General features: G+C 50.1%; 1 protein-coding gene across 4 annotated transcripts; it reads left to right on the top strand.

The window, feature by feature from the left end:
- The first annotated feature begins 496 nt into the window (after positions 1–496).
- On the top strand, positions 497–27,130 carry arhgap40 (Rho GTPase activating protein 40). 4 transcript variants are annotated; one of them, XM_088607530.1, is made up of 15 exons: positions 497–660; positions 15,246–15,442; positions 15,868–16,097; positions 19,091–19,178; positions 19,491–19,639; positions 19,794–19,962; positions 20,478–20,569; positions 21,240–21,317; positions 21,989–22,148; positions 22,811–22,893; positions 23,395–23,601; positions 24,195–24,338; positions 24,711–24,859; positions 25,344–25,399; positions 25,838–27,130. In XM_088607530.1, exons 2-15 carry the CDS (start codon positions 15,265–15,267, stop codon positions 25,942–25,944), a joined length of 1,890 nt encoding a protein of 629 aa, XP_088463656.1. In that variant the 5' UTR covers positions 497–660; positions 15,246–15,264; the 3' UTR covers positions 25,945–27,130. The 4 variants fall into 4 exon arrangements, with proteins under 4 accessions (XP_088463656.1, XP_088463655.1, XP_088463653.1 ...); XM_088607529.1 differs by lacking the exon at positions 497–660 and adding an exon at positions 7,354–8,222; XM_088607527.1 differs by lacking the exon at positions 497–660 and adding an exon at positions 9,349–11,642.

The following is a 27,130-nucleotide window of genomic DNA, read 5'->3' as shown; positions in this document are numbered from 1 at the left end:
CTCCCGTCTCAGGCCTGAGCTCCCGTCCCAGGCAGGGAATGGCTTCAAGAGGCTCTGTTCCTCTGCTCGAACGCGCCTCCTCGCCCTGCTCCCACAGCGCGTCTCCTGCGCTCCTGCCCGTGGGCTCGGCGGGAGCTGGCGGCGGGGGCCAGGGGTATCGGGAGCGAGCCCTCTGACAGACCGGCCGGGTGGAAAAGCCACTGACCCGGGCCGGCGCCTGAAACGATCCCTGCCCAGGGTCATGCCTCCTTTGTGTCTTTGTTGATATTCTAAAAGGTGATAATCATCGATTATTTCTTCCGGGTCACTGGATCGGCGTTAGCTCTTTGACCCAGAGGTGCTCTCTCCTCTGCCTGTCCACTGAGGGTGTACTCTAATCGCGTCTCTGTCGGTCTTTGTCTGAGCGGAACCGGGTCGGTCCCGTTTATGGGCGGCGGCTGGTATCGATCCGCTCGCGGCGTCCCGCCACACCCCCCCCCAAGCACGTGCGGGTGCCCAGCGAGGCGCCCGTGACGGCCGTGACGTCACGCAGCGGGCAAGTACCGCGGCAGCACCTGTCGCACGAGCGCACTGACCGTGCAGCGCTCGCGGAGGGGGGAGACGGAGGTGCAGACCGCTCGCGCGCCGCCCGCATGCCTTGGCCGCAGGCACGTTTCCGGGGTAAGTGCTTCGCTTTTCTGCCTCTCCTCCTCCTCCTCCTCCTCCTTCTTCTGCTTTCTCTTCTTCATCTCCACCTCCTGCTCAACGCGAACAGGGCATCCTGCCGGCGGCTCCGTCCGGTCCCGCAGCGCTCTCGCCGTTCCCGATGTCCCTCAGTAACGCTTGCCGAGACAACACAAAAACATTTATTCGTTATGTTATGATCCAGACTAAGGCCGGATTCAGGGTGTGTGTGTGTGTGTGGTGGTGGTGGGGGGTTGTTATTTCCTTTGTTTGTGCATTTTGTAAATAAGGTGTCCAGCAGATGAACGAGAGTTTTGGGTTGCTAAGGACTTGTTGCTATGGTCGCCTGTTTTTTTTTTTGCTTCTTGATTATTGACTGTGACCGGTTCTTAAAGACGTAGGCGGTACCTGCTTTGTCCTGAACATGATCTTTATCGATAATAGTGTCCCTCTTACTGCGGCGGCGGCGGCGGCTGCCCCGTGAAACCTCGACGTGAGAAGCGAAGTGTGTGCAAGCGGACGAGATAATGATGCCGATTATTAAGAAAGTCTTTGTCAATACCCTTTATTCGGATAAAAGCTGTAAGTCATTTCAATAGCAGAAGCCCGAAAATATTAATAAGAATAAGAATAATTTCTAAGGCTTGGAAAACACCTGCTGTTGCAATTTCGTAGCTCGTAGCTGATAAAAAATGTTTTTAAAGCGACAATAATGGAATGGCAATACTGACGCTCGTGAAATGTTTAAGAGCGGGACGGATTCTGGAGAACGTCGGTCTATCGTGATCTGTTTAGCTGCCGGGCGCTCTTATCCAAAGATACTCGCTTGGCGTGCGTGACCCCCCGTTGGCACAGCCGGGTGTGTCATTGCGACTGAACAAGCCGGGAGCCCAAATCACTGCCCCCCCTCTGCGCGACTGTATTCACGCGCCCCACGCGTGGACCGCACAGGCCGGTGGGATTACAGGGGCGCAAATTCACGTGGAAGGGGAAATGGAAGGAGAAGGTGCAGGGAGCAGTTTTATCTCAAACCGGGAGGATGTCCTTTATTGCCTGCAGATACAATATCACCTGCTTATCCGGGTGTTGTTTCGAATGCAAGATGTTGGCCAGTCCGAAAAACAATCCCCAGTTTGTGTCTTAGAGAGAGAGTCTTTATTATCCCTGGTGGTGGTGGGTGGGTGTTTTACTGCAGCAGTGTTGGTGTACAGACGGACAGAAGAAAAACAAAACGACAGGAACAGCGAGATCCATGCATATTGACGCAGAAGGTCAAGTATCAAGTAACGGTTTGGCTGCAGGTGTGAAGGAGGACGTGAATCTCTTGGGTTTGGAGCTGGGGAAGTCGGTACCTGCGTTCTGACGGGAGTGACTGGAGGTTATTGAGCAAGGAGAGTGAAGGATCGTCCCAGATGGATGTTGCTTCACACCAAGCACGTGGGTGATGGATGGAGCTGGCAGTGAGGGCCCAGTTGGCCAGCGGGCCAGCGCTGGTGTCCAGTGGCACTGCCCCGCCCCCCAGGCAGCGATGGACAGGCGGGATTGTGGGATTGTTGATGCTGGGGGGGGCGGGGGACTGTGTGTTTATCTCTGCCACAGCCGCGGGATGATCAGAAGCAGATCTTCAGCTCCTTCAGGGATAATCAGCTCAGGGAACAGTGACAGGAGAGGGACATGAAGGGACAGGGCATCAGGCTCACGGCTTCCACGATTTAATTCGCTTTAAATCCTCTGGCCCTCTGCCCACGCTAACCTCACCTTCCCTTTTTCGCTTTTGTTCGCTTTGTCAAACTCGGTTCTTTCGAATCTCTAACTTGCCGCGAACTGATGTTTTTATACAAATATTTTATTTTGTAGACTGAACCATAAGCCGGTGTATTCAGTAAACGTTCTTCAACGTGAGTATCCATGGAAGTTATAACATATTTAGATGTCGAATCCTGTCCAGTGGATATATATCAGTCAGCCCTTTGCGTAAAGTTGGCACTGTTCAGTGCTTCACAGTTCCTGTTTCACTAATACTGATATTAATAAATTGTTACTACATACTGTATGTATTTGATGCTAGTTGTTTTAGTCTTTGAAATGATTTCCAGTGAGCAAAGTAACTTTCAGCAGCTCTTTTGGCTTTCAAGCCACACGCAGCTGAGACTAATAGTCGGGTAATAATTACACTTTAATGTTTCAAAAATGGTGCAACTTAGAGTTTAACGTGACTGATAATTAGACTGTGTCGCCCTGTTCCTACACCAGGTCCATAGAGATACATGCTCTTCTATCTATAATAGGCAGAAATCAGGGCCATGCTGTGATCATTGGTCAGCCCTTGAGCACTTGAAATCCAGCAGACATCACTGAACAGGAGGCCAGACCGTCCCATAATGCATTAATTGCAAAGCTAACTTTTCTAACATTCACCTCCAGCGCACACCGATTTCAGTAATCCGCTGATCCCTGATACGATGTTTGAGGGCTGTCTGAGGTTATTTGGATTCAGTAAACAGTTTAAAATAAGGGGATTTAAATCCTCCTTTTCGTAACCACGAGAAATGCCGTCTCCTGTTTCTCATGGTAGGTGACATTTGATTCAGAACTGCTTGATTTCATCTGATAACTTCCAAGACCACAGTGCACAAAAGCAATCTGTTACATTTCTATACACATATTATGTCTAGTTTATGCAGTGTTGAGACATACGGTTCGACAAGCACATGTAGACCATCAGCACATCAGTCATAAACACACGACAGGCACTGGAGCCTCGTCATGGACACCATCCTGCGCTGATGAAACTGGGTTCAGTCACACGGCAAAATGCATCAGGGTGGTACTGTCGGGGCTGGGCAGTGTTTTAGTAACTAACATGGAATCCTTATTGCAAGCCAGTTTTTTATCGTGGTCCGCGCTGAAATAGATGCTACTTTGCAAACATGCGTCGCGATCCGCAGTTGATCACCTGTCAAAAGTGGCTTTAAACTCCTCACTTGTTCTGAAAAACAAACAAACAAACAAACAAGTGGACGTCTCGATGCCGTGTCGGCTAACATCCCTGCACCTCCTCCTCCTCACTGCGGGAAGAAGCACGTTAGTTCTGCCGCACTGGAGATTCCCTACGGAATCCCCATCCTCCAGGATTCGCGGTATGCCACTTTGCAGGCGGCAACAGTGGGGAGGCAGATCCGCTTGGACTAATCTGCTGCCCCAATATGGTCAGCAAGGGTTTACCAGCCCTGAGCCCCCCCACCCAGGGGGAGAGGATCGGGTGGGGCAGGTGGCCGGCTTCACTGGGGACAGCTGTGGGGCTTATGAACGGTGTTAAAGAAGGGACCGTTTGCGTCATTCCTCCAGCCTGTTGCCTCCCTCGAGCACTGGGGTACGTGTTCTGCGCGGTTATCTGTTGTCCCCGTTTCTTTGGAAAAAATGGTGAGCTATTCGTGCTAGAAAGTCCAGGTCGGAGGACGGTAATCGTTATGCACTTGAGGATCAAAGCAGGGACTGGGAAAAAGAGGGAGAGGGCGGGAAAGCAGGCCAAGGAGGGAGAAGCCCAGGATCCGCGGATCTGTGAGAAGCATGCCGTGCCTCCCGAGGAAACAACTGTCACGTGCCGGCTTTGCTCGTCCTTTCCTCGGTCTCAGGGCGCTAAACCTGACTGCTGAGCGAGGGTGAGGAGGGCAGAGATGAGGCAGAAGGTGGTGAAAGCCCTGCTTTGTTCTGCTAAATCTCGGAGGAGCCAGGGGGATGTTTGGGTGAGGCAGGTGGACCTTAGGGCTCTGTCGTTTTAGCTCGGCCAACCTGCCATTCGCCTGAGCTTTAATCCACGTTCTTAACTGCACGTCTCTTTTGCTCCAAGAGCACCGAGAGTGATCGGATTGACAGGACTCGATCCTGAGGCAACTGGGAGAGATTACAGCATACTGCACGCTCTGTGGAGAAGGTGCCTTGGACTCCTCGTGACCTGTCTTTTCCCAGCTAATTGGTCTGTGTTGGACTTTATCGTATTAGTGTGTAAAGGCACTATTACTTACTTGTTAGTGTTCCCTACTGGCTCCACGTGATTCATCAGTGAATTTTAACTGTGGTGACCACCTGATTCCATGTTCAATGGGACACTTTTGAAAAGCACAAAAAAATCCCAAATAAATTAGCATGGAAGTTGCAGTAAACAATGCACTTTTGCCAAGATGAATATTGAAGATTGTTCCTGAAAAGAATCAGAGAAAGTGAAGAGCTGATCTGTAAAGCCCATCATGAATTAAGTATTGTATATCTTTCAGAATGAAAAAAGCTGAATTTATGCTTTGTCACTTTATTAACAGCAAATTAACCACAGGACACGACAAATCCATCCATTTTCTAACCATTTTATCCAATTCAGGGTCGCAGGGCAGCCGGACTCTATCCAAGTAAGCAACAGGCGCAAGACAGGACACCCGTCCATCGCTGGGCAGACACACAGACACACACACACTGGACAGGACACCAGTCCATCACAGGACACACAGACACACACACCCTGGACAGGACACCCGTCCATTGCTGGGCAGACACACAGACACGCACACACTCACACAAGGGCATGTAAATGACTTTCACGGTAATCAATTATCCAGTGTTTTTTATGAGCTGTGGGAGGAAACCCTTGTGAACAGAGGGAGAACATGCAAACTCCATGCAGACAGACCCCCCACCCCACCTCCATGCAGGGCCCCAGGGCTGTGATGCTAATAACTGCACCACCATTCTGCCCTCTCCATAGATCTTCCTGCATTAAATCCTGCTAACTACTGTCATATAGCCCTAGAGCCCTGTGAGCGAACGTGAACAAATTAATTGCTTTCGTATAAATTTTTACATCCCTGGGTTTTTATGTGCAGTGCTCTTTCCAGAAACAGTTATTATTACTTTAAAAAGATGAGTTATTATTTATACTGATGCAGCATGCCAGTTTATGTAGCCATTGAACTTTATTACCATTGCTCATGTAAGCAGCGTGCTAGTTTATGTAGATATTTAATTTTATTACTATTACCAATCATAAGTGACTTATGTCGAGTGCTTTTTAACCCCAAGTGCTTTACTGCATTCACCACTGGAGTGCAGCAGCATGCGTCCTGCACAGCGTTGCACAGTGGAGGTCCTGTGTCCGCACTCCCACCACACAGCAGGTCAGGAGGAGGAGGAGGAGGGAAGTGAGTCACGAGTTGAATCAATAACAGGGAACTCCAGCTCAGGTGGAGTTCAACCGCAGCACCTCAGTGAAAACCCCCTACTCTTGCAACCCCTACTTTTGGGATCTTAAAAACTGGGGCTCTGGTTTAGAAAGTCTGGTCCGGTGGGCATAGCGCCACCTACTGGAACACTGACACCACTTACAGCAGCCACTTGATTTGTCAAAGAAACCTCCTGTCCCAGAACTGGCCAGCCCGGGTAGCCTTGCTTGTCTTAGTTCGCGGGGGAGCTGCGTCAACATGCGTAGGCTGCAAAGGAACAAGTAAAGGTTTATTCCCTGCTGAAAAAGGAAGAAAGAAAATGCAACGTTTCGGCATGTGGAAGACTGCGTGTCGTTTACCAGCTGCACTGCAAGCGCGCTACAGATGTTTTATATCAACGGTCTGCGTCTCCAAACAGGAAACGTATTTTAGCCGTCCGGTGTAAAAGTGGCACGTGTCTGCAGACGCCTGTCGGAAAGGCCTGAGGTTTTGCGTTGGTGGGCAAGTGCAAGCAAATGAGAGGAGCTTGAGCAGGAAGAGGCTCAGACCTGCAGGGGAAGTGGAGGGTTTGTTCACAGTCGGCAGCATGTGACTGACAGAACTGCCTCCGCCGTGGTTGGAAAAAATTATAAGGGGTTGATCCTCAGCCATGATACTATCCTTCAGGTTTTAAAGGCATCTTCAGCCAGGGGTCGAATATCACATTAATCTTCAGTGACGATCCCTCTTTCATACCTGTATATGACATTAGAATAACGCAGTCTGTTTGCTGTGGCGGGACACTATTAATCCAGAAGGTTTGGTTGAGAAGTGGAGAGCTGGGCCAGGAGCTTAGTAGAGAGATAGACAATATGGACAATGTCAAGTTAAAACCGTACGTCTCATTTTATCAGTTTGATATCAGGTCAGCGGTTTTGTGATGAAATCTGTGATCTCATCCCACAATGATCAGTTGTTTAAAAATTGGGCTGTTTTCCCCAACGTCTCTTATACTCTTAAAACTGGTAATCCTGCACTTTGTTAGCACTGTAGCACTTCATTAGGGCGAAGCATGACCGGACTCGGGGACCTTCTGTGGGGAGTTTGTGTGTCCAGCTTCCTTCCCAGAATCCTAAGACATGCAGCCCCAGTTTAACTGGTGTATCTAAATTGCCCCAGGTGTGTGAGAGTGCCCTGCCAGGGACTGGCGCCCCCTCCAGGGCGCGGTCCTGATACGTTCCCCGTGCCTGCCTTCCTCCGGCTCACTGCGATCCTATTAGGACAAAGCCTTTACTGAAAACGGACGGAAGAGTGGAGTTCAGAGGAAGATGAGCAACCGAGTGAATATTAGCTGAAGGTTACCCTGTGCAGTACACTACGATACTTTAAAATAATTTGCCTGGGATGACAAACACAATTCCCAACATGCTGTGCGATAGCAGCGAGGTAGACCCTCAAACACAACAAACCCCCACAGGCTTGCGGTCAGGCCTGTGATGGATTTGGGTGATGGCGTAACACAGCAGGCCATGAACATTTCAGCATCTCGAGAAGAGCAGCAGCAGGGATGCGCTTTCCTGGCCCACCTGGCTGTCTGGTGCCCTGCGCGTGTGGCACTGGGGCGGGCTGGGCCCCCTGACGGTCACGCCCCGGTGTCGGCGGACGGTCATGGATCTGTGCTTGCTGGTAGAGGCGTGCCGATGAGCGCGGAGCCCCCCGTCCCACTAAAACGGGCAGCCCCTCAGAAGCGGCCTTGGGTTTGAGCGCTGCGGCACCATACCCGGCCGTGGGCCTGTGCCCTGTCTGGTTTCAGTCCCTGGGCTACAGAAACCCCCGCGTTGGTGACGCCATCGCCCGTCACCAACGCGGTCAGTGCAGCTGGGCACGAGAGGGGGAGAGAGTATTCCATGCCCGGCCCATGGTATAAATCCCGGGGCATTTGCGCCGGGGCCCAGGACAAAGCACAAGGCCAGACTGCCGAGTACAGGATGCGTCTCAGCCGGCTGCCCCGAGCGGCTTCGCAGCCAGCGCATTGTTTCAAGGCCGCTCGTCCGAACGCGGCGGGGCCGTGCCGGCTGCTGCTGCTGCTGTTGTGCCGCTGTCCCGGGGGGGAAGTGGGGTCGGGGCAGACGCGCGGCTCCCGGCCAGCTCCTTCCTGCCTCAGGATGCGGCTCAGTGACGCGCCAGCGGGACCGTCCTTGCTCTGATGTGTTTACGAGCTGAAAGAGGATTACAGGGAGAAGAGCTCGCCGGGAGCGGGCAGCTGCTGTTTCCTGCGTGGCGCTCGACGCCGAGGATGCCGTGGGGCAAGAGCGCGTCGGGAGCACGAGTACGGGCGTCCCGCAGGGCCTGCGGGCGCCCCGAGACCAGGTAGGCGCGCGGCCCGAGAGCTCCATGCTTGCTCTCCCGAGGAGGGGGTGGGTGCGTTTTTCCAGTGCTCCTGGTCAAGTGGTGCCTGAGCGCTTGCAGGAGTGCAGCTGGTAAGTAGGGCTCTTCGGTTCCCGAAAAAGAGACCAGTTAGTCTCCATTAAGATCTGCAGCCCTGTTCAGTTCAGACACTATGCTGTGCTGTTTCTGTTCTGTTCTGTACAAAGGCAAAATTTCTGTGGACATGATTGCCTGGGGTGCCAGAATGCTGGACATGTGCAGTATAATTTCTGTTTTTTTTTTGTCATTTATTTTTCGGGAATGTTGTTAGAGTTGCCCAAATCGCAGAACCATAACTTCCGCTGGCATTAGAAATGAGTTGTAGGCCCTTTGAAAAAATGGGCTCTGGAAATCCTAGATTGCCTTGCTATTGCAATCTACGAGGCTTAAGGAGCTTTTTGTAAAATTGTACATAGTGGAGTAATTTTGTGGCCTGTGTTTACTCCATAGGAATTCCATGGTGGATGGTGTGCTTATGATAATAGTATTACGGCATTTCTGAATACATGGATTAGGAGTTGTTATTAAATATAAGAGCAATTCATTTTAGAGAAAGGCAAAAAAAGTGAGTCGTGCTGGCTGAAGTTTCAATAGGAAGGAAATTCCTGAGAAACACTGAGGTCACGGAGGGGGAGGGACTTGCATCACTCCTGAATTCTTCACTAACAATGGTCTCTAAAAGACTCTATGTTTCTGTTTCCACCCAAGGATGACTGAGTGGTGGAACTTTTTGAAGTATTCGCAGTCGTTAGGCAGCTGACTCCCTACAAGCCCTTGTTTTCGGAATAATGCTCCGTATCTCTGCACAAAGACTCGAACCCTTTAATTGGGTTCTGCGGGCTCAGTTATCAGCTGGCTTGGCCTGATCAGTGGCCTGTCGAGTTTTCATCTGCAGGGGATTCTGGGATGCCAGGCTTGACGCTTGATGTGTGAAACCCAGACATTGCACTGCGTAGCGGTTTGTTATTCTAACCTGTGGACCCCTCAGTACACAATGAGCTGGTCAAATATATGGAGCTCCTCATTTACGTTTACTCATTGAACAATAGCCAATTATTTATATATAATTCTAAATTAAACCAGTGTTAATTGAGTTCCAGTCGGTAGCTGCGTCAGCACGCATAAGCGGCAGAGGAACAAGTAAAGGTTAATTTCAAGCTGAAAAGAGAAGAAAAGAAACACAAGGCTTCGGCTGTGGGGCCTTCTGTGCCCTGTGAAAGACTGGCATCCTGTCCAGGGTGTACCCTGCCCTGCCTTGTGCTCGTTGCCTGCTGGGATAGGCTCTGGCTCACCGGCAACCCTGATTCGGAAGAACCGATTGGAAAATGGGTGGACGGATCTAGCTGTTTACGCCCATGTGCTGTGCCGGGTTGAGTTGAGAAGTCCCGTGTTTGATGGGCCCCAGCCTGTTGGTGATCGTTGCATGCGGCTCTCATACATGCAGCGTACGTGAGCGACCAGATGGTGGCAGTGTGCCGAGTTTAAGCCATGATTACCCTCTTTTTACGGCGTGCTTTTCACTGAGGTACCTCACGTCTCGAACATGCGGAAAGTCCAGCTCGGCGACAGGCAGACAGGAGGAAAGAATGCATCCCTTCTAAATCGCGCACGCACAGTCACACGCCAGCTCTGAGAAGAAGAACAAAAGACACATTATGTTTTTTAGTTGTGCTTTCTTCTTCATTTTGGTACGCTTTTGAAAAGTAGCTCAAAAGTGTTTATCTTCTCCCGGAGGGACTTTAAACACAAACAAACAAGGAAGCCCTGCAGCTGTTCTTGTGTATTAGGACTCACATTCCTTCTGCTATTTTAAACACTGAAGGAAACAGCGCGGGTGGCTGTTATTTCTGTGCGTTTCCTCGTTAAAGAGGCAGGTACTGTGCCACAGGCAGAGGCAGTTAGAGCTGCTCTGTAGAGAGACCAGTGCTTCCAATCAGAGGTCAGAAAATACTAGAAGTGTTGAACGACCAAGACCTATCTGTGTGAGCACGAGGGTGAGAGAGTTTCCAATACAAACAGGAGGTTTTAGACACCGCAGGTTCTTCCTTTAAATCGATCCTGATCTATGAGGACCTGGCAATCTGGCATGATCGGTGATCGCCTCCACCTGTTAGTCCTGTGGTGCAGCTCAAGAGGGGGTCTTTGGAGCCTCTCCAGAGTGCATGTTCATGTTGAAATGGTGTTGGATACTGTAAGGCCGCACAAACTATTTCTGGCTTGTCTCGATCGTGCTGCATAACGGCCAGGTCTCCTCTACCCTGCCACTCGGACATAGCCCTCCAGTTTCCTTGCTCGTGGAGTGTGCTCGGAGGAGAGCTGGAAGAACACCTTGTTTTGGTGGGAGGCATGAGAGGAATGCCTAGTGCTCAGAAGACCGCGTGAAACTCTGTTTTTCGGGGAATGAAGAAAAGCCAGTTTAGCCTGCAGAACGTCCCTCCCTGGCTGCAGCCCTTACAGACTCCACAACAGCTCACGGAAAACAAGCCAACTCACAGCTGAAGCAGGAGGATGTTGTAAATGTGTGTTTCAGTCCTGATGAATTACCCTTTGCATCTGACCGAGCCGTGCTGGTTGTTTATAGGAGACACTGACGCTTTACAGAGAAATCGCCTGGATCTGGACCCAAAACAGACGTAACCCTACCCTGCAAACGCAGAGAGGAAATGGAAAATCTCATGAAAGCTGCTGCCATCACACTGGCGAGGAATTTTCAGCCAAAAGTGTGGTGCTTGTGAAAATGTTGGGATTTTTTTTCACCGTTTACCAAAAAATCACGTTGACGGAACTTTTTTAGCCCTTTTTTTAGCACTAAAATGCAGGAAGAATACTGTGTTGTAGTGTAAAACCTATATCCGTGGACATCTAATCTTTAGTTTGACTTGTTAGAATATACCGCCGATGTTCTTTCTGGGGCGCCACATGTGGAGGTTCAGCTTTTTTGTGTGAACCGTATTCGCGAAAGGGCCGTGGTGTAAGCAGTGGGATTTTGTCATCATTGATCTGGCCTGGCTCTCAGAGGTTACATCACGCGGGCATGCCTCTGGATGGGATGTGACAGGAGGGACAGTGAGCAACAAGAGTGGTATGTGTGGCGCCGGTGATTCTCTCCACCACGCCTGAGGTAGGAGCCAGGGCTGCGAGGATCTGCCTGCCGATATGATCCAAGAGGACCCTTTCTATGGCTCGTGCGCCTTCCCAGTTTCCTCCCTCGGAGACAAACGCCACGAGTGGCAGAGAGGAGCTCATGGCCAAGCCGCCTCCCAGCCGGCTGTTCAGGCAGGCGGTCATCACGAGATCCAATGTGCAGCCAAGCTTTCTGCTGTCCAACCTGCGCTTGAGGTCCTCCAACCAGTTGAACCTCAGGTACCTGCTGTACGCCTCTCCCGTCTGGCATCACTGGGGGTTTATATGCTGTCTTTAACCTCGGCTGGGTGTGAAGAACACACAAGGTATTTGTGTTTCACCCTCAGTCCCAGAGGGCTCCTGTTCTCACTGGTCTCCAGCTGCGCATTCAATAATTAATTGAATGTTTACTTAAACGAATGACATGCTGCTTCATTAGTGCTTTTTAATTGTTTTTTTTTTTACAGTTTTTAACACAGTGGGATATTTAAAGGTACCTCTAATATGTTCTCTAAAAAACAAATTTTAAGAGCTGAAAGCAACGAAGAAGGTCTAATTAATCGAATCATTAATTTGATTAAGGCTTCAGTTAAGGAACTGAGAGATGAGACAAAACCCTTAGACCAGGATGACCCAATCCAGCACCTCACCTGGCTCGTGGTCTTTGTTGTCAACTGAGCTTTTGAACAACTTATTTACAGTAAATACTAATTTGCCAACTTGAATTTATAGCTATGACACTCAGCTATAGAACTGAAGTAACCTGAAAGGAGTTTTTAAGGAGTGGGAAACAGCTAAAATCATAAAAGTAACCAGATTCTTAGTTCAGTTCAGGGCTCAGTTAAATAACTGAATGTCCAGCAGGATTTAAAACCAGCAGAAACAGGGCCAGGACTGGGAAACTGATTCTTGGGTCCCCCTGTGTCTAGCATAGTGTTGAAAACTAGATGAAAGCTCTCAGTGGCCTCCCATGATCAGGGCTCATTGTCAAAACGAGAGCTGTTGAGCCGTTGAGTTTTTACTCCTGCTTTTTGTTCCAGAACCTGCGGGCTCTCCGTTGTTTCAACCTCCAGTTTTTTTTTTCTTCATAATCCAGATGTGCTCCAGCCCGAATCTGACCCTGACACTTTCCAGCATTAGCTTCTGACCCAGCGGTTCTTACTTGCGGTCTGGAATGCCTTAGTGGGACTGGGGGCTGTCTGACCTGGTGGCATCCTGCAGGATTTGTGAATAGAACGGGGGGCTCCCGTTGGGTCAACACTGGCTAGACTGCTCCGTGTAGACGTACTACATCTCCTTCACCCCTGCTAGTGATGTGATCTGACTGCCGCAGCAGTCGACTGTGTCAGAAAGAGGATGGAAGGGGAGAAAGAGAGATCAGAGTGCTGCTCTGCGGGTGTGGAGAATGCTGTGTAGCCGCATTCCTTTACTTCTTCTTCATATCCTGTCAGCTCGACACGCACGAGACACCACTAGCAGTTACCACACACGGCTTGTAACCTCTCACAGTTCAACTTCATTGCAAGAGCCTGTGCAGAATACTTTTTACCCAGTCAGTGGAAAAATAATTCTCTAGCGATTAACCTTGAAACACACAGCACAGAACAGTAAAACTACGGCTTTTTACTATTTTATACTGTATGCTCTTTGACAGAGCCAGTACCTATTAGAAAGATATAAACACATGCACCCACATCTGTTGGTGTGTGTCCTAGGACTGCCCTAGGACCTCTGTTTTAGCGTTGCGCAGACCGAGAGAGCAAGGGAGAGTTAATCTGGTCTCACAAAGTGTTACACAGACCAGACAGAGCAAAAACGCAACTCAGATATCATTAGCTAGCTGACTGGAAACTGAAGCACGTTTACATTTGATCTTGGGGACCGTGAAAGACGAGAAAGGACCTCTATAGGGATTCAGTTAATTATTTCTTTTTGTAGGCTTTGAGAAAGATGTAATTGAAGGGAATTAAAGACACAGCTAACGCTTTTGTGTCTGATATTCATGCGTTGAGTTTTTGAATCCTCTTGGTATAGTGTCATGTTACAGTTCATAGTTTTCTATGATGCAGTTCTCTAACAAGACGATTCTGACTGAAAACTGGAGCTACCTGTGTATTGAGGATTTCTTGCCTCCCTGTAGTGGCCCGGAGGCGACTGACAGATTTTACACCAAACCAGTTAAAAACAACAGACGTGACCTCTGCTGGTCATCCTGGGTATTTCCAGGGAATTTTTTAAAACAATTTTCCTATTCGAAGCCACGCTAACACTCTTGACCTGTAGTGGCTTTGCACTGTGTCAATAGTGACACGATAGCTAACAATGTAAATGCTACATAAAGTTGGGAAAAAATGAGGGAGAAAAAATAAAAGGAAATGGAGCCAAAAGGACACAAAACAGGAAAACAAGTCTCTTTGAGAGATTGTTCATTACCTAATATCCATTTCCTGGAGGCCTGGAACCACCAGAAACGTATCTTCTCTCACTGGGAGTTTTTGTGTTCCTCTCCTCCCTGCTCACATGGTCACCTTCTGCTGTGCAACATTGCCAACTGCTGTATAAATCTGTTAAGCGCTTCTGTGGCAAACTGTTGCAAAAGGCACTCTAGCAAATACGGACCACTCAATCGAGTGATTTTCTCTGAGATAATGTTTAAAAATTCGCTGGAGATGGAGCACATCTCTGACTGAGCTGTTCTAATGTCAGTTACATGCGCAGTATATTCAGTTTTATCCAACATGAACAGGTCTTCAGTCACATTCTGTATGTTGTGGGGGTGAGGATGGCTTTAAAGTAGTAAAACTATTTTTTGCAGAAACGAATTTCTATTTTTGCTGTTCTGGCAGGCTAGTACTGCAACATGGGGGTCCAATTCCAAACCCACAGCCATTGCGTCATTAAGAGTTTCGCATCTAGAAGTCAGGACCGGGCTATGGCAGATATTGTGATTTTTCTATTGTCTCACTAGTCTCTCCAGCAGCTGCGTACTGCTGTATTTTAACACAAAAGAGCGTACCCTTTTCAAGAATATTTTCGAGACCTTCAAGTGTAATAGTACCTACTCTTTTTCCTCTCTCTCGGGCTGTACATTCAAACTCAGTGACTCCGTGTTAATGTTTTACCGATCCAGCAAAAAGTCGGAAATCCCTCTTGCCCACATTCCTCTCTGTGTCCCTTCCAGACCATGAAAGACGTCGTAAATAGACGAGAATCCCTTTGCTCTTGTGACGGGACGAAAAATAATTGTCCGAAAACCTCCACCCACCAACAATACACCCATCTGTCCCACTCCTGGTCTATTTATAGATCTCGCTGCGGGATGTGTTGGCGTTTGTGTGTGTGACGCAGTGCGAACAGGGCTTCATCAGGAACTGGGGGGGGGACATGTTTTGACAGGTTGCTTTTACGGAACAGGTTCAACACAAGAGCCCTTTCCAATGTCTAAGAGCTATTATTAGCTCCTACCTAGTCAGTCCAGAGGCCTCACTCAACTGCTGCTTGAGAGATTCCTGTAAGATACCGCTTGAAGCGTGAGAACAGCAGGAGACAGGAGTGAGACAGGCTCTGCGGCCGCTCTCTGAGTTGACCCTGTGCGTTTATTCGGTGCCTCCAGATGCTCCCTGAGGGATTATTGCTTGCGTAAGAAAATCACAACTTGCCTCGGGGGGGGAAAGTGTTAAGTGACCTTCTGCCCCTGGGTCCAATGTGGGCCTTGGCAACACGCAAAGCGCCCCGTTGCCCTTGAAGATCCCATGCAGTGCAAGAGTGGTGCCCCAGCCACTTCTCATTCCTTCTCCGGGCCTGTCCCGCTCCCTCCCACTCCCTCTCCCTCTCCCCCCTCAGGGATCCCAGCTGCTCCGAGATGAGCCAAGAGCCCTGGGCCAGCCCTCGGGACCAGGCCGCCACAGACCGCACGCAGCCCCAGGGGCGCCCCGACAAGCTGTCCCTCAGCGACTTCTGGACAGAGGTGGAGAATATCCGGGAGGGCGGCAGCGACACCGAGCAGGACAGCGCCACGCGTGACTCCCGGCAGACCGAGGGTACGGCCCCGTCCTGCGATGGGCGGGGGGGGGGGGGGGGTGGGTGGGTGGGTGAGTGCAGGGATGCACGGTATTTCGAAACGCAACGCGGGGGGGCAGTATCGTGGAGTGGACTGGGCTGACCGTCTGGTACGTGTGTGAGGAGATACTGCGTGACACAGAAGTTATAAGACTCAAATTCCACCATGTGTCACTGGAGTGTGGAGTGTATTCTTCAGCAGACTCGTCTGGTGTTCAATGAGGGCCTGCTTGATTTATTGTGATCCCAGGTGTGTTTCCTCTTTGCCGGCACGGAGATCTCAGAGATGATTTAGGGGAAAATGGTCAAGAAATCAATTTTTTAAAAAAAGGACTAAGAACCCGTTTGCCTTGCTAAAACTGTTGAACGGCCTGTGGGACTAGCAGGGTGTGTCCGTGTGCCGCAGAGGGGGAGCAGGAGAAGGAGTGGCTGCAGGATGCGGGGCTGTCCACCCTGATCAGCGCGGACAGCGCGGACAGCGAGGGCGTGGACCAGGCGGTGCTGCTGTCCACCCTGACCCGCACGCAGGCCGCCGCCGTGCAGCGCCGCCTCGACACCTACACCTGCTCGCTGCGCAAGAGGAGCAAGCAGCCCCCGCGCGACGTCAGGGACGTGTTCGCCACGCCCATCTCTCAGGTGAGGCCACGCCCCCGTCTCTGGGGAGACAGCCCAAGGAGGGGGGAGAAGCCGGGGATGAGGGACCGGGATGTTTGAGGAAACTCTAAAGGACTCACCTTCTGCTGGGAAACGATGAGACACTAACCTGTTCTTCTCATGGGACCTGTAGAAACACAGTCCCAGCAACAGAAATACATCTACAGCTTTCAGCCTGTGGCCCACTGCACACCTGAGGGCCCTGCAGCCATGTCACCCTGCAAGTCACAGCTGGCAGCCCACTGAAGCTCAGCAGGTGTGAGCCTGGCCAGTACCTGGATAAGAGACCTCCTGGGGAAAACTAAGGGTACTGCTGGAAGAGGTGTTAGTGGGGCCAGCAGGGGTTGCTCACCCTGCAGTCCATGTGGGTCCTGATGCTCCAGTATAGTGACAGGGAACTTCGGATGAGACGTAAAACCGAGGTCCTGACTCTCTGTGGTCATTAAAAATCCCAGGGCGTTTCTCGAAAAGAGTAGGGGTGTAACCCCGGCGTCCTGGCCAAATTTCCCATTGGCCCTTACCAATCATGGTCTCCTAATAATCCCCCTCTATGAATTGGCTACATTACTCTGCTCTCCTCCCCACTGAGAGCTGGTGTGTGGGGAGCGTTCTGGCATCATCCAGGTGGGGCTGCACACTGGTGGTGGTGGAGGGGAGACCCCATTACCTGTAAAGCGCTTTGAGTGGAGTGTCCAAAAATGCGCCATATAAGTGTAAGCAATTATTATTATTATTATTATTATTATTATTATTATTATTATTATTATTATTATTATTAAGACACGAGCACAGACAGCAGCATGGGATAAAGGCTTCTGCCATGAGTTCAGGAAGAAATCAGGGACATATTGTTCCCTACGTTGGTTTGAACCTTTAGATGGCATGCACAGTGGGAAAATAGCTGAACTGAAATATAGTGTATATATATTCAAATCAACTTTGTTTTTTTTTTTAAGTCTGCAATTCACATTGGCTGGCCCTGAATAACTTCACCCTGGGAAGCGCAGACAGATCAGTACAGCAAATGAAGCCTTCACACTTTCATGCTTTAATAAAAGAAATAATTACTTTATCCAGCAAATACAAGAAATGAAACAACAGTTACAGATGTCAGATGGCACTGAGTCACCCTAACACCCTCGTAGCGGGAAACTCTTCTCTTTTTAGCTTTAGCTGGTTGAACTGAGTGAGTAAGGATGGGGAAAACCTTTAAACTGGTAGATCTTAAATTACACAATGATGACAGTAGCTAGGCACAAGTTACAAAACAATTGGATGATGCATTGCTTTTGTATTTCTCAAATATTCCCATCGGCCTGCCTTCATCACCGTCTCTGAACGCCACTGATCTGTAACGTTAGACGGAAAGGATGATTGTTCTGAAAGTGACGTCGCCGTGCCCGGATTTCCCGATGTGTTCTCACGGCGGAAAATCTACACCTCGGGTTTTGATCACAAGGTTTCCAAGTCCTGATCGCAGTACGATTATGTGCCCATGATCACCATGCCATCTGAAAGTAGGCATCGCAACAGAGAATCTCTCCTGGGGCGAAGAAGTGTGAAAGGAAGGGGGGACACGTGATTTGTAAAGCTGGGCAGCCCTGCCTGAAAAATTTTAAATTACCTCTATCAGGTACCAGGGTGGCTCACTGGTTAGCCCTGCCACCTTTCTGTGCTGGGTTCCTGGATTCAATTCCAGTCCTGGGGAGCTGTCTGTGTGGAGTTTGCATGTTCTCCTCATGTTCTTATGGCTCTCCTCAGGGTGCTCCGGTTTCCTCCCACAGTCCAAAGTCATGCTGGGGGGTTAATTGGCTTCTGGGAAAACTGGCCCTGGTGTGCGTGTGTCTGTCTGCCCTGTGATGGACTGACACAGGGTCCAGGGTGAACCCTGCCTTGTGCCTGTTGCTTGCCGAGTTAGGCTCCAGCTTCCCTGCACCCCTGAATTGCTATGAAGCGTTTTGAAAACGGGTGGGTGGTACCAGGTATGACTGAAGGCAGTGGTGATTTACCGGGCGACTTCATAAAGCTACTGGGCTGTGGCTTCCGAGCACCACTGGTATGTGCAGACCCCAGCCGAAGATAAAGCGTTTTCGAAAAGTAATTAATCCGGCGGTAATCCTTCCTCTGAGCCGGTTACACAATGCAGGACTTCACCGATTCCCTGTTCACTTCTAGAGGACAACAGCAGCTGTGTCTGAGCTGTGTGTCACAGGCATGAGGACAGCAGGTCTACTGGCAGGACCTCCTCCAGCGTAATTTTCATTTTCATTTTCGTTTCATTTTTTTTCCCATTTTTTTCACGATGCGCACAAAACACCCATTGAACCTGTTATGCAAATCTTTATTGTGAGAGCACGCCGCCTGGTAGGAAAGCATTGCGTTTTCCTACAGTCAGGGCATCAAATTCAAATCAAAATGAATTTCAGAACCACTGGATTAAATAATTAAGTCACTGAAGTGTAAAGCATCTGACTGTCGGTATTTAACATGAATGATCACGATCTGGCATGAGCCATCTAGTTCCCAGAACTAGGGAAGGGATGTGGTTACCTGCACAGGTGAGACCTCCCCAGTCTAGTCCCTCCCCTTTCCAGAGTTTAAGAGGCTTCTAAGAGAGCCTCACAAAGAGACTTGATTCCTCCACTTGCCTGAAGATCAAAAAACAAACATATTAGAAGGAATCAAAGGTCGTCGATGGTCTGTTTAGGGTAGATCTTTTATTTGTCCTGTGTATTCTGATATAACAACAAAGGCTGTGTTGGATTCTGCGTTTCTATGTTTATCTCAGTGGGTCTCAATAAATATACAAGACGCAGACACTACTGTTTTTTTGCTAATCTGAAACAGGGTGGTATTTCCCTTTAATTTCAGGTACAAAACTCCTTTTTTGCTTTTGGCCGCCCTGTATAAATCCTGGCTCATCGAAAGCTCCCTTCAGGACCGAGGGGACTGACTGTTTCATTCTTCCTCCGCAGAAATCCCTTCCAGAAACCCAGGAATCCCTCTCAGAACTTCTGACCCCCGAGGAGAACATGGAGAGTCTGGTCAAAACCCCTCCCGCAGGTATGAACTGACTGTATTTCTGCTCCATTAATGTTAACAGAAAATAAGTCTGTAGATTCTTTTAACCAAGGGAACTGCTAGCGATATTCTGTTCTCTTACAAAAGCTTTATGCTTAGCCTGCCTAAAACGCTTGAAATTGTGTATGCCATGATAAAGCCACTGTGTTTAACAAAGACCAGGGGAAGATATAATGAGTTTGATACGTTTTGAGAGAGAAATGATATTGGAGGAGTTACTAAGACAGCAGTTGCAGAAGCCTGACCAGGGCTTTGGTGACGAAGGCCTGTGTCTGTGTGTGTGTGTGCGGTCAGGTGTCAGGAAGGAGTCACAGCGCAGAGCAGCGAGAGACGAGATCTTCATCACGGACGTCGCCTACTGCGAGCAGGCGGTCATCATGCTGAAACAGGCCAAGCTGCCCTGGAACAGCAACCTGCAGAAGACAGACGATGGCACTCTGCCTGTAAGTGGCACATACGCCCTTTCCTTAAAATCCCTCCGGTTATCCAGCCTGCAGTTTTTCAGGCGCAGGCTTCTGTTGAAGCGCGGAAACGGGCCAGGAGCCGGGACCGGCCCAGCCCAGCCTCAGCCCTGACCTGTCCCCACCTCCGTCTCAGCAGAAAGTTGTCTGCCCGCGCTGCCGGCTCGGCGTGACCCACATCCAGGACCTCTCGCCCCAGGACATGAAGAAGGTGCGCCAGTTGGCCCTCATCGACATGACCGCGCTCTGCGACCTGCTGGAGCTCGACCTCAAGAGGCACAAGACCGGGAAGAGGAAGATTCCAGGTACGCAACACTGACCTCCAGAGGGGTTCTCCTCTTTGGCACAGGATGGCGCCACATGGAGACGAATCCATAGGTGGTTTATGGCTTGAGGCAAAGGTTTCCAATGATGGTCCTCAAGAGACGCGTGTCTGCTGGGTTTGTTCTGACCACGACTGACTCCAGTCAAGGTTCACTTAATGAACTGGAGTTAACCGCAGTATCTGTGCACTTCTGCTGTAGCTTAACCCTATAGTTTTGCTGTGGTTTAAAAAAAAACGTTCACTGTGCTTTATTGCACTGGATGCAGAGCTTGACAGATGTTTACTGCAGTGTACCTTGGTTTTACCATGGCCCTCTGTGGTACAGCAAAGGGAAGACACACTCCAGCTTCTGGAGGCTACAACGCGCCAGTGTACAACTACAGCTAAACCATGGTAAAACTGTAGGAAAAGGGTTGCGTTTCCTCGGGGTAGAATCCCAGAGGACGGGCCTGCATGCTTGCAGGACGCGCTGACCCGCTGTGTGTGTCCCTGCAGAGAGCTGCCTGTTTGGGGTACCCCTTGCCACGCTGCTGGAGAATGACCTGAGGATCAAGCTGAATATCTCCATCCCCCTCATCCTCCAGGAGGTGAGTCGCTTTCATTTCCACACCGCAAGGTTTCTTTACATACTAGTGCCGGTCTTATGGAACAGGAGCCTTACTGTTACAGGGCTCACGGGCGGCTTATCTTAAGCACCAATCTGACAGCAGCATGGCCACTTATTTATAATTAGATTAATCAAGCAGTGAGTGCGTCGTAGTGAAATCCACAAGTTGCTGTGGTCTGGTCTCCAACCCTGGCTTTTTAAAGCGCGTTTTCACACTGTTCTGGACCCCATAGTCGTACAGTTGAGGGTTCAAATCCCAGGTGCATCGCTGCCATGCCCCCTCTGAGAAAGGTACCTCCAGCACAGTAACTGAGCTGTATCCGGGTGTGAAAAACCTCGCTCGTCTGTTTGAAAAGCCTGAGCCAAATAAATACATGTCAGTGCTGTAGGTGGAGGGTTATCGGGTTTCCCAGATAGATAAAAATGTGACTCAGTTGTTAAACGTTCCAGTCTGGGATTGTCACGCCCTGTTGTGCTGAACACTACGGTCCTTAATTGTCTTGTGGAAAGATTGTTTTAGGGCGGTTCGGGGGAGGGGTGGATGTGAAATGTGTGATCTGACACACGCGTCACTGAGGGATCGGAGCTCAGCAGGACTGACCTGGATCCTCTTCCTTCCTCTGCCCCCCTCCCCACCCCCACTTTCACAGCTGCTGTCCTTCCTGGAGAGGAAGGGTCTGGATTCGGAAGGAATTCTGCGAGTGCCGGGGTCCCAGACCCGGATAAAGGTAGGGTAAGGAACGCGACGCACCACACACTGTCTGGCAGGCTTCACTTTTCCGATTTAGGAAAAAAACAGAGTGGATTTCTAAAACGGCACCCCTGCCGTAAGAGTTTAACTTGGTAATTCACCATTCTTAGTTCTGCACATTTACTGTGGTTTTAACATCGTAAAATACCCTTTAACATCCTCCACTGTGGGATTTATTACACTGGGCCATGGGAATGTCCCGATACAGCAACATTTACTGTAGCATACTGTGGCATTTCCATGGCCCGGTGAAGTATAGCATAGTAAATCTGAGCAAGCAGAAAAACTACAGTAAAAGTATGGTAAATGAGCAAAGTACCTTGGCAGATTTACCAAGGTAGGCTTTTATAAGGATGCTAGTATATCTTTTCCAAAATATTCCACTTTTTTACAGTCCTGAAGACGTGAAGGTCATTTAAAATAATCAGATTCATATACAGACTATGCACTTTAGACAAACAGATCACAATTAGCTTTGCCTTGCTAGTTTATTTAAGAGACGCGTTTATAGTCTTGGTGGATTGTTCAAGATGAAGAAGGATTTAAAATAGCCAGGGCTGCACTTAAAAAGTGCCTGAACAGCTCCCACCCCACTGCCTCCTGGTGCTACTCTGTTTTGACTCCTCTCTGTCGCCCCCTTGTGGCCAGGCCCTGCAGAAGAAGCTGGAGAGCACCTTCTACTCCCAGGAGTTCAGCTGGGAGGAGGTCAGCCCCAACGACGCCGCGGCCTTGCTCAAAAGGTTCATCCGTGAGCTGCCTGCCCCCCTGCTGACCGCAGAGCACCTCAACACCTTTATCGCTGTCCAGAGTAAGAGGCTCGTCTCTCCTGTGCCGTGCTGCCGCCAAACCAAGTCGTTGCCATTTACACACCCCTACAGTATTTAAAGCACACAAATAAAAGTAAAAGTCCTGGTATTTCTATTACTGTGTCAGAAAAACACAGCCTTGACAAGATGGGGAAGTTGCAGGAAGCTCAGTTTCAAAAAATATTTTGATCCATTCAAGAAGGCACTGCTCTTTGAGACCTATAACTCAACCTGGTGTGGTCAGGGCTCATGCCAAGCACACCAAGAGTATCACCATAACTATTTGACAGGAAAAGGGTTCATTTCTATAGCTCCGTGAAGTTGGCACCCCTACAAACAGCACAAACAGTAAAGCCCACTGCATTGGCTAGTGTTCCGTCTGTGCGGTTGGAAGTAGAGTCCGAGGTGCTTTCATTGCCAAGATATAGCGCCTTCCTTTTTGGGGGGAGTCATGCAACGCCTATCGCCATTGTAGGGGGGCCGAGTAACATCACACCTCGAAAAAAGAGGCGTTTGTAGGAGCTTCAGGGAGCTCATGGCTACGTCGTCTGTGACTTGACTGCAGGGGTTGTTGAGTGCGCGTGTGTCTGTGACCGAGAGGGAGTGTCAAGTCCAGACTGCCGGGCTCTGCCTGTCTGTGACGGTCCGTCCCTGTGATCCGCAGATATCCCGGACCTGAAACAGAAGCTCCACGTCCTCAATCTGCTCATCGTGCTGCTGCCAGAGCCCAACAGGAGCACCCTGAAGGTGAGTGGGTCAGGCGTGCCGAAACAAAGCTTGCACTGGAACGCACGGTCTCGGAGATACGATTTAATTCCACTCCGAGCGATATGTCGGGAATTTCTTTAAGAGACGGAGAGAGTAACGAAGATTATTCTCAAGATCAATTCAAGAGAAATCAGAACATTCTTCTCCCTCCATATTTATTTAGGGGTTCAAATCAAATCTTGCCTGCACAATTGAGGAACTGGTCTCATTTTTCTCCTGCCTCCGATCTTAACTGTGCAAAAGTTTCCATCTGTTTTAGACCTTTCTAAGACTCTTTGCCCAGATCTCAATCTGATCTGTTAAGGATGAGGACTGTACTAATGGAGGAACAGAGCTGCACTCCTCACCTCCAGTGGTCTCTTTTGTTTTCAGAAACGTGCATGTGTTAAAGTGAATGTGCTAATTCGGAGCGAAAGCCCTAACTGCAGCTGTACCTGGTCCCGCCTCTCCTGTCTCGGGCCCCTCTGCCCCGTCCTGCAGGCACTGCTGGAGTTCCTGAGCAAGGTGGTGTCGCGCGAGTGGAGAAACCGCATGAACCTGTGGGCCGTGTCCACCATCATGGCGCCCAACCTGTTCATGCACAAGGCTGTGCCCAACAAGCTGGCGGAGGCCGAAGAAAAGGGGCAGGCCGAGCGCGCGGCTGATGTCATGAGGCTGCTCATCTGCTACCAGGACCTGCTCTGGACGGTACAGTACACCGCGCAGGCCCCTCCCCCCTGGACAGTAGACAGCACAGGCCCCTCCCCCCTGGACAGTACACAGCACAGGCCCCTCCCCCTGACAGCACATAGCGCAGGCCCCTCCTTTCTGGACAGTACAGAGCACAGACCCCCTCGGACAGCACACAGCACAGGCTCCTCCCCCTGACAGCGCACAGCACAGGCCCCTCCCTTCTGAACAGTACACACCACAGGCCCCTCCCCCCTAGACACTATACAGCACAGGCCACTCCCCCTTGGACAGTCCACAGCACAGGCTCTGACTAAGCAAGACCTCTTGGAAAGCTGCTTAGAAGTCTATACTACAGCCTTTTTCAGATTTTATCTCCATAACAATAAAAAAAAAACATTTCATTCATAAAGTGACAAATGCACAGTGAAGGAAATGCATATATTACTGTATTGGTTGATAATAAACGTCTTCCACCCACCCCTACTTAAAAATTTCCATCAGGTAATCAAAACCTTTAACATCAAATCCAAACCAGGATGACGAAAGATATATACAGTAGCACAGCATCTGGGCAAAAATCTGGGCTAACCCTTGGCTTTTCTCCTCAGATCCCCAACTTCCTGATGAGCCAGGTGAGGAAGCTGAACGAGAACAGCAGCAGGCGCTACCAGTTCTACGACAAGCGCATCAGGAGCCTGCTGAGGAAGATCCACGCAGACAGCCGGGACAAACCGGACAAGAACTCCACCGAGGTAGGGTCTGTTCCCCCCGGAGCGCTGGCCGGAGCGTATCAGCCCTCTGGTCTTCTTCATAGGCACATCCTGGACGTCTCAGGTCCTACTTCCTTCTTTCTTGTCCATGCTTCGGCAAAGTTTTTCTAAGGCGCACAAAATATAAGGGAAAGCTGATTTGTTTTTCCGAAAAGGGCACCTTGTGCATGTGTTGAACAGTTAGCCACCAGGCAAATGTTCTCCTGATCCTAATTTGAAACAGGCACACCTGCATGACTGACGGCGCCCCTTGCTTCATCTACTGTGGCAGGGTGATCCAAGCTCTCAGGTTAGAAGCTGCTGTTCTCTGGGTACCGGGCTCCTGTCTGAACCCAAGTGCCCTCTCTCTTGCAGCCCAGCCGGACGGTCAAGATCCAGGTGGGGGAGGCGTTCAGCAGCTCCATGGAGGTGTCCCTGAATGTCGACTCCCGCGCGGCTGACCTGCTGGCCCAGTTCCACCACGACCTGCGCAGCTCCGACAAGGGCAGGAACCTTCTGCGGCGGTACGTGGCCCCCGGCGGCGGCACACGGCCCCTCATTCAGGGACAGACCCTCCACTTCCTCCAGTAAACCTCCCCAGCGGACCGGCGCTGTTGAAAACCCAAGCCTTGTTTGCACCAGGAGCCACAGGGTTCATGGTCAGTGCTGTCCTGCCAGTGTGAGGGCGGTCACTCCCCTACTTGTGGCTTCACATTACCACCAGAACTTGGCTTCCTTTCTCTTCCTGCCCCCAGCAGTCAGTCACACCTGCTCCTGCTCCCAGGTGGGGCCGCATGCCCGTTAAGCAACGCTTAGAGCACCTCTAGCAAACTCCCTGCAGCACTGGGACAAAAGAGCTGGCATGGACTGAATACAGTGGTTACTGGTTGGCTAAGTTTGAGATGACCCTACTTCACCTTACTGCTCGAGGGGAGTTTAGGCCCGCGTGAAAGTCACTGATAAAGGAGAAAATAGCACTGTGTGTTTTTTTTTTTCTTTTCCCTCCAGAAATGGCTCCATTGTCTACCCTGATTGTGCCATCTATGAAGTGGGCGGCAATATTGGTAAGTCCACAGCGAGTGTCCACACTTCGATTTTTGAGCTGGGAAACTGTAACGTGCCTGGAATAAGAGACAGTCCGATTGCCGAGAATTCTGTGAAGCTGAAAACCAGGAATACTGAACGCAGAAATATTCTGGACTATTTCTTCTCTTTTGATCAGTTAAGGGGGGACCCCTCAGATTAAAAAACTTAAGTCAGCAAGATCACGGGACGGAAAACAGGATCGTATATCAAATTGCACAAGAACTGCAGCATTTATCTTTTGCCTGTTGCAAAGCAATTTTTTTTTCTTTTAATGAACCAAAAACAGAAATCTTAAATGGGCAAAGCAGAACAGCCATGTAACTGCATGCCAAGGCTGCAGTACCTTAAGTGGGGGAAAGAGAGAGAAGATTTTAAATCCCCAGCATTTAAGATCTGTGTCTTTTTATTCTACACAGGTGAGCACTGTTTGGATCCAGAGGCCTACCTCCTAGACCTGTACAACACCAACCCGAGTGGAGAATGGGTCATCAGGCAAAAGCAAGGCTCCTCCAAGGGCCTCTGAACTAAAGGGGGGCATGTGAATGGACGAGAGGACTATAACCTGGGTCCTGGATACTGCTGAAACACGTTGAAGGGAGGCATCCAGAAGAGAGAGGAGCAGCCCTCGCTCCGCTCCTGCAGGGACTCTCACAGAGGCTGCCTGAACTGCAAGCAGTGGAGCATCCCAGGTCCCAGGCTGGAGAAGAGCACCATTCCACGTAGACCGACTCCAGGGGCGCACGCAGCCCCAGGTGCCAGCCAGCCTCGAAGAGAGAAGGCGGGGCTCAGCCGGGAACATGATGCACCCCGCACTGGGACCCCTCAAGCCCTCAGTCCGGACGCAGAGACACTCCAACCAGGACGTTGCCGGACCACAGCCGAGAGGCTGCTTCGCACGCACTACAGGCCTTGTTCCAGTTGGCCTAGGCCAGCGCTGCGCTTCGATCTCGGTCCCAAGCGAGCAACGCCGCCCGTGCCATCTTACGGCAGTGTGCAACACAGTCAGCCGATTTCCCCCCGTGCATTTAAATGTCCCGAATCCTACAAAACGACAGTGGGAACACAAGGGAACAGAATGTGCCGCCACCCTCTTTTGTGAAGGAAGTAACTCGTGCGTGTGTGTGTGTGTGTGACACTGCCTAGTCAAAGCCACTGGCAAGCCAGTAGGCAGCAGGCAGTTTAGCAGACTGGGAGCCAGTGGACATTCAGTGGACCTCCGGGGTCATGTGCGGTGAGCTAGGGCTCAGACCTGACCCGGAAAGCCCAGCTGCCAGCTCTTCGGGGGGGGGGTCTGTGATGTAGGCAGGCTGGCAGCCCCTGCCTGGGGTTCCTGAACAGTTCATGACGATCCCCCGCAGACAGCAGCTGAAGCCAGAGGAACAAAAGCACGCAGGCACTAACGGAATTCCGAGTTTGAAGGGACTTTCTTTAAAAGATCCAAAAAAGGACAAAGGAAGCTGGACTTCGATCTTTGTCTTCTTTAAATGTGGTTCTTACTGTGGTGTTTTGAAGGATAACAATAGACTATTTAAATAAAAACCTCAAAGTTCATTATTTATAAGTAAAACAGTTGATGTATGCTATTGAATACAGCTAAAAACAAATGGGATTACTTGTAATGAGTATGTAATAAGGCTCACGTTGTTCTCAAGTTTTACATTGTACAGAACCTTTTGCAGTTTTCAGTAAAGCGAATGATTTGTTTAGCA

The sequence above is a fragment of the Lepisosteus platostomus genome, chromosome 15 (genome assembly GCF_059453375.1).
Source record: "Lepisosteus platostomus isolate fLepPlt1 chromosome 15, fLepPlt1.hap1, whole genome shotgun sequence".
NCBI lineage: Eukaryota > Metazoa > Chordata > Actinopteri > Semionotiformes > Lepisosteidae > Lepisosteus > Lepisosteus platostomus.
Note: the sequence above shows the minus strand (reverse complement) of the source record. Positions and strands in the feature narration are given on the sequence as shown.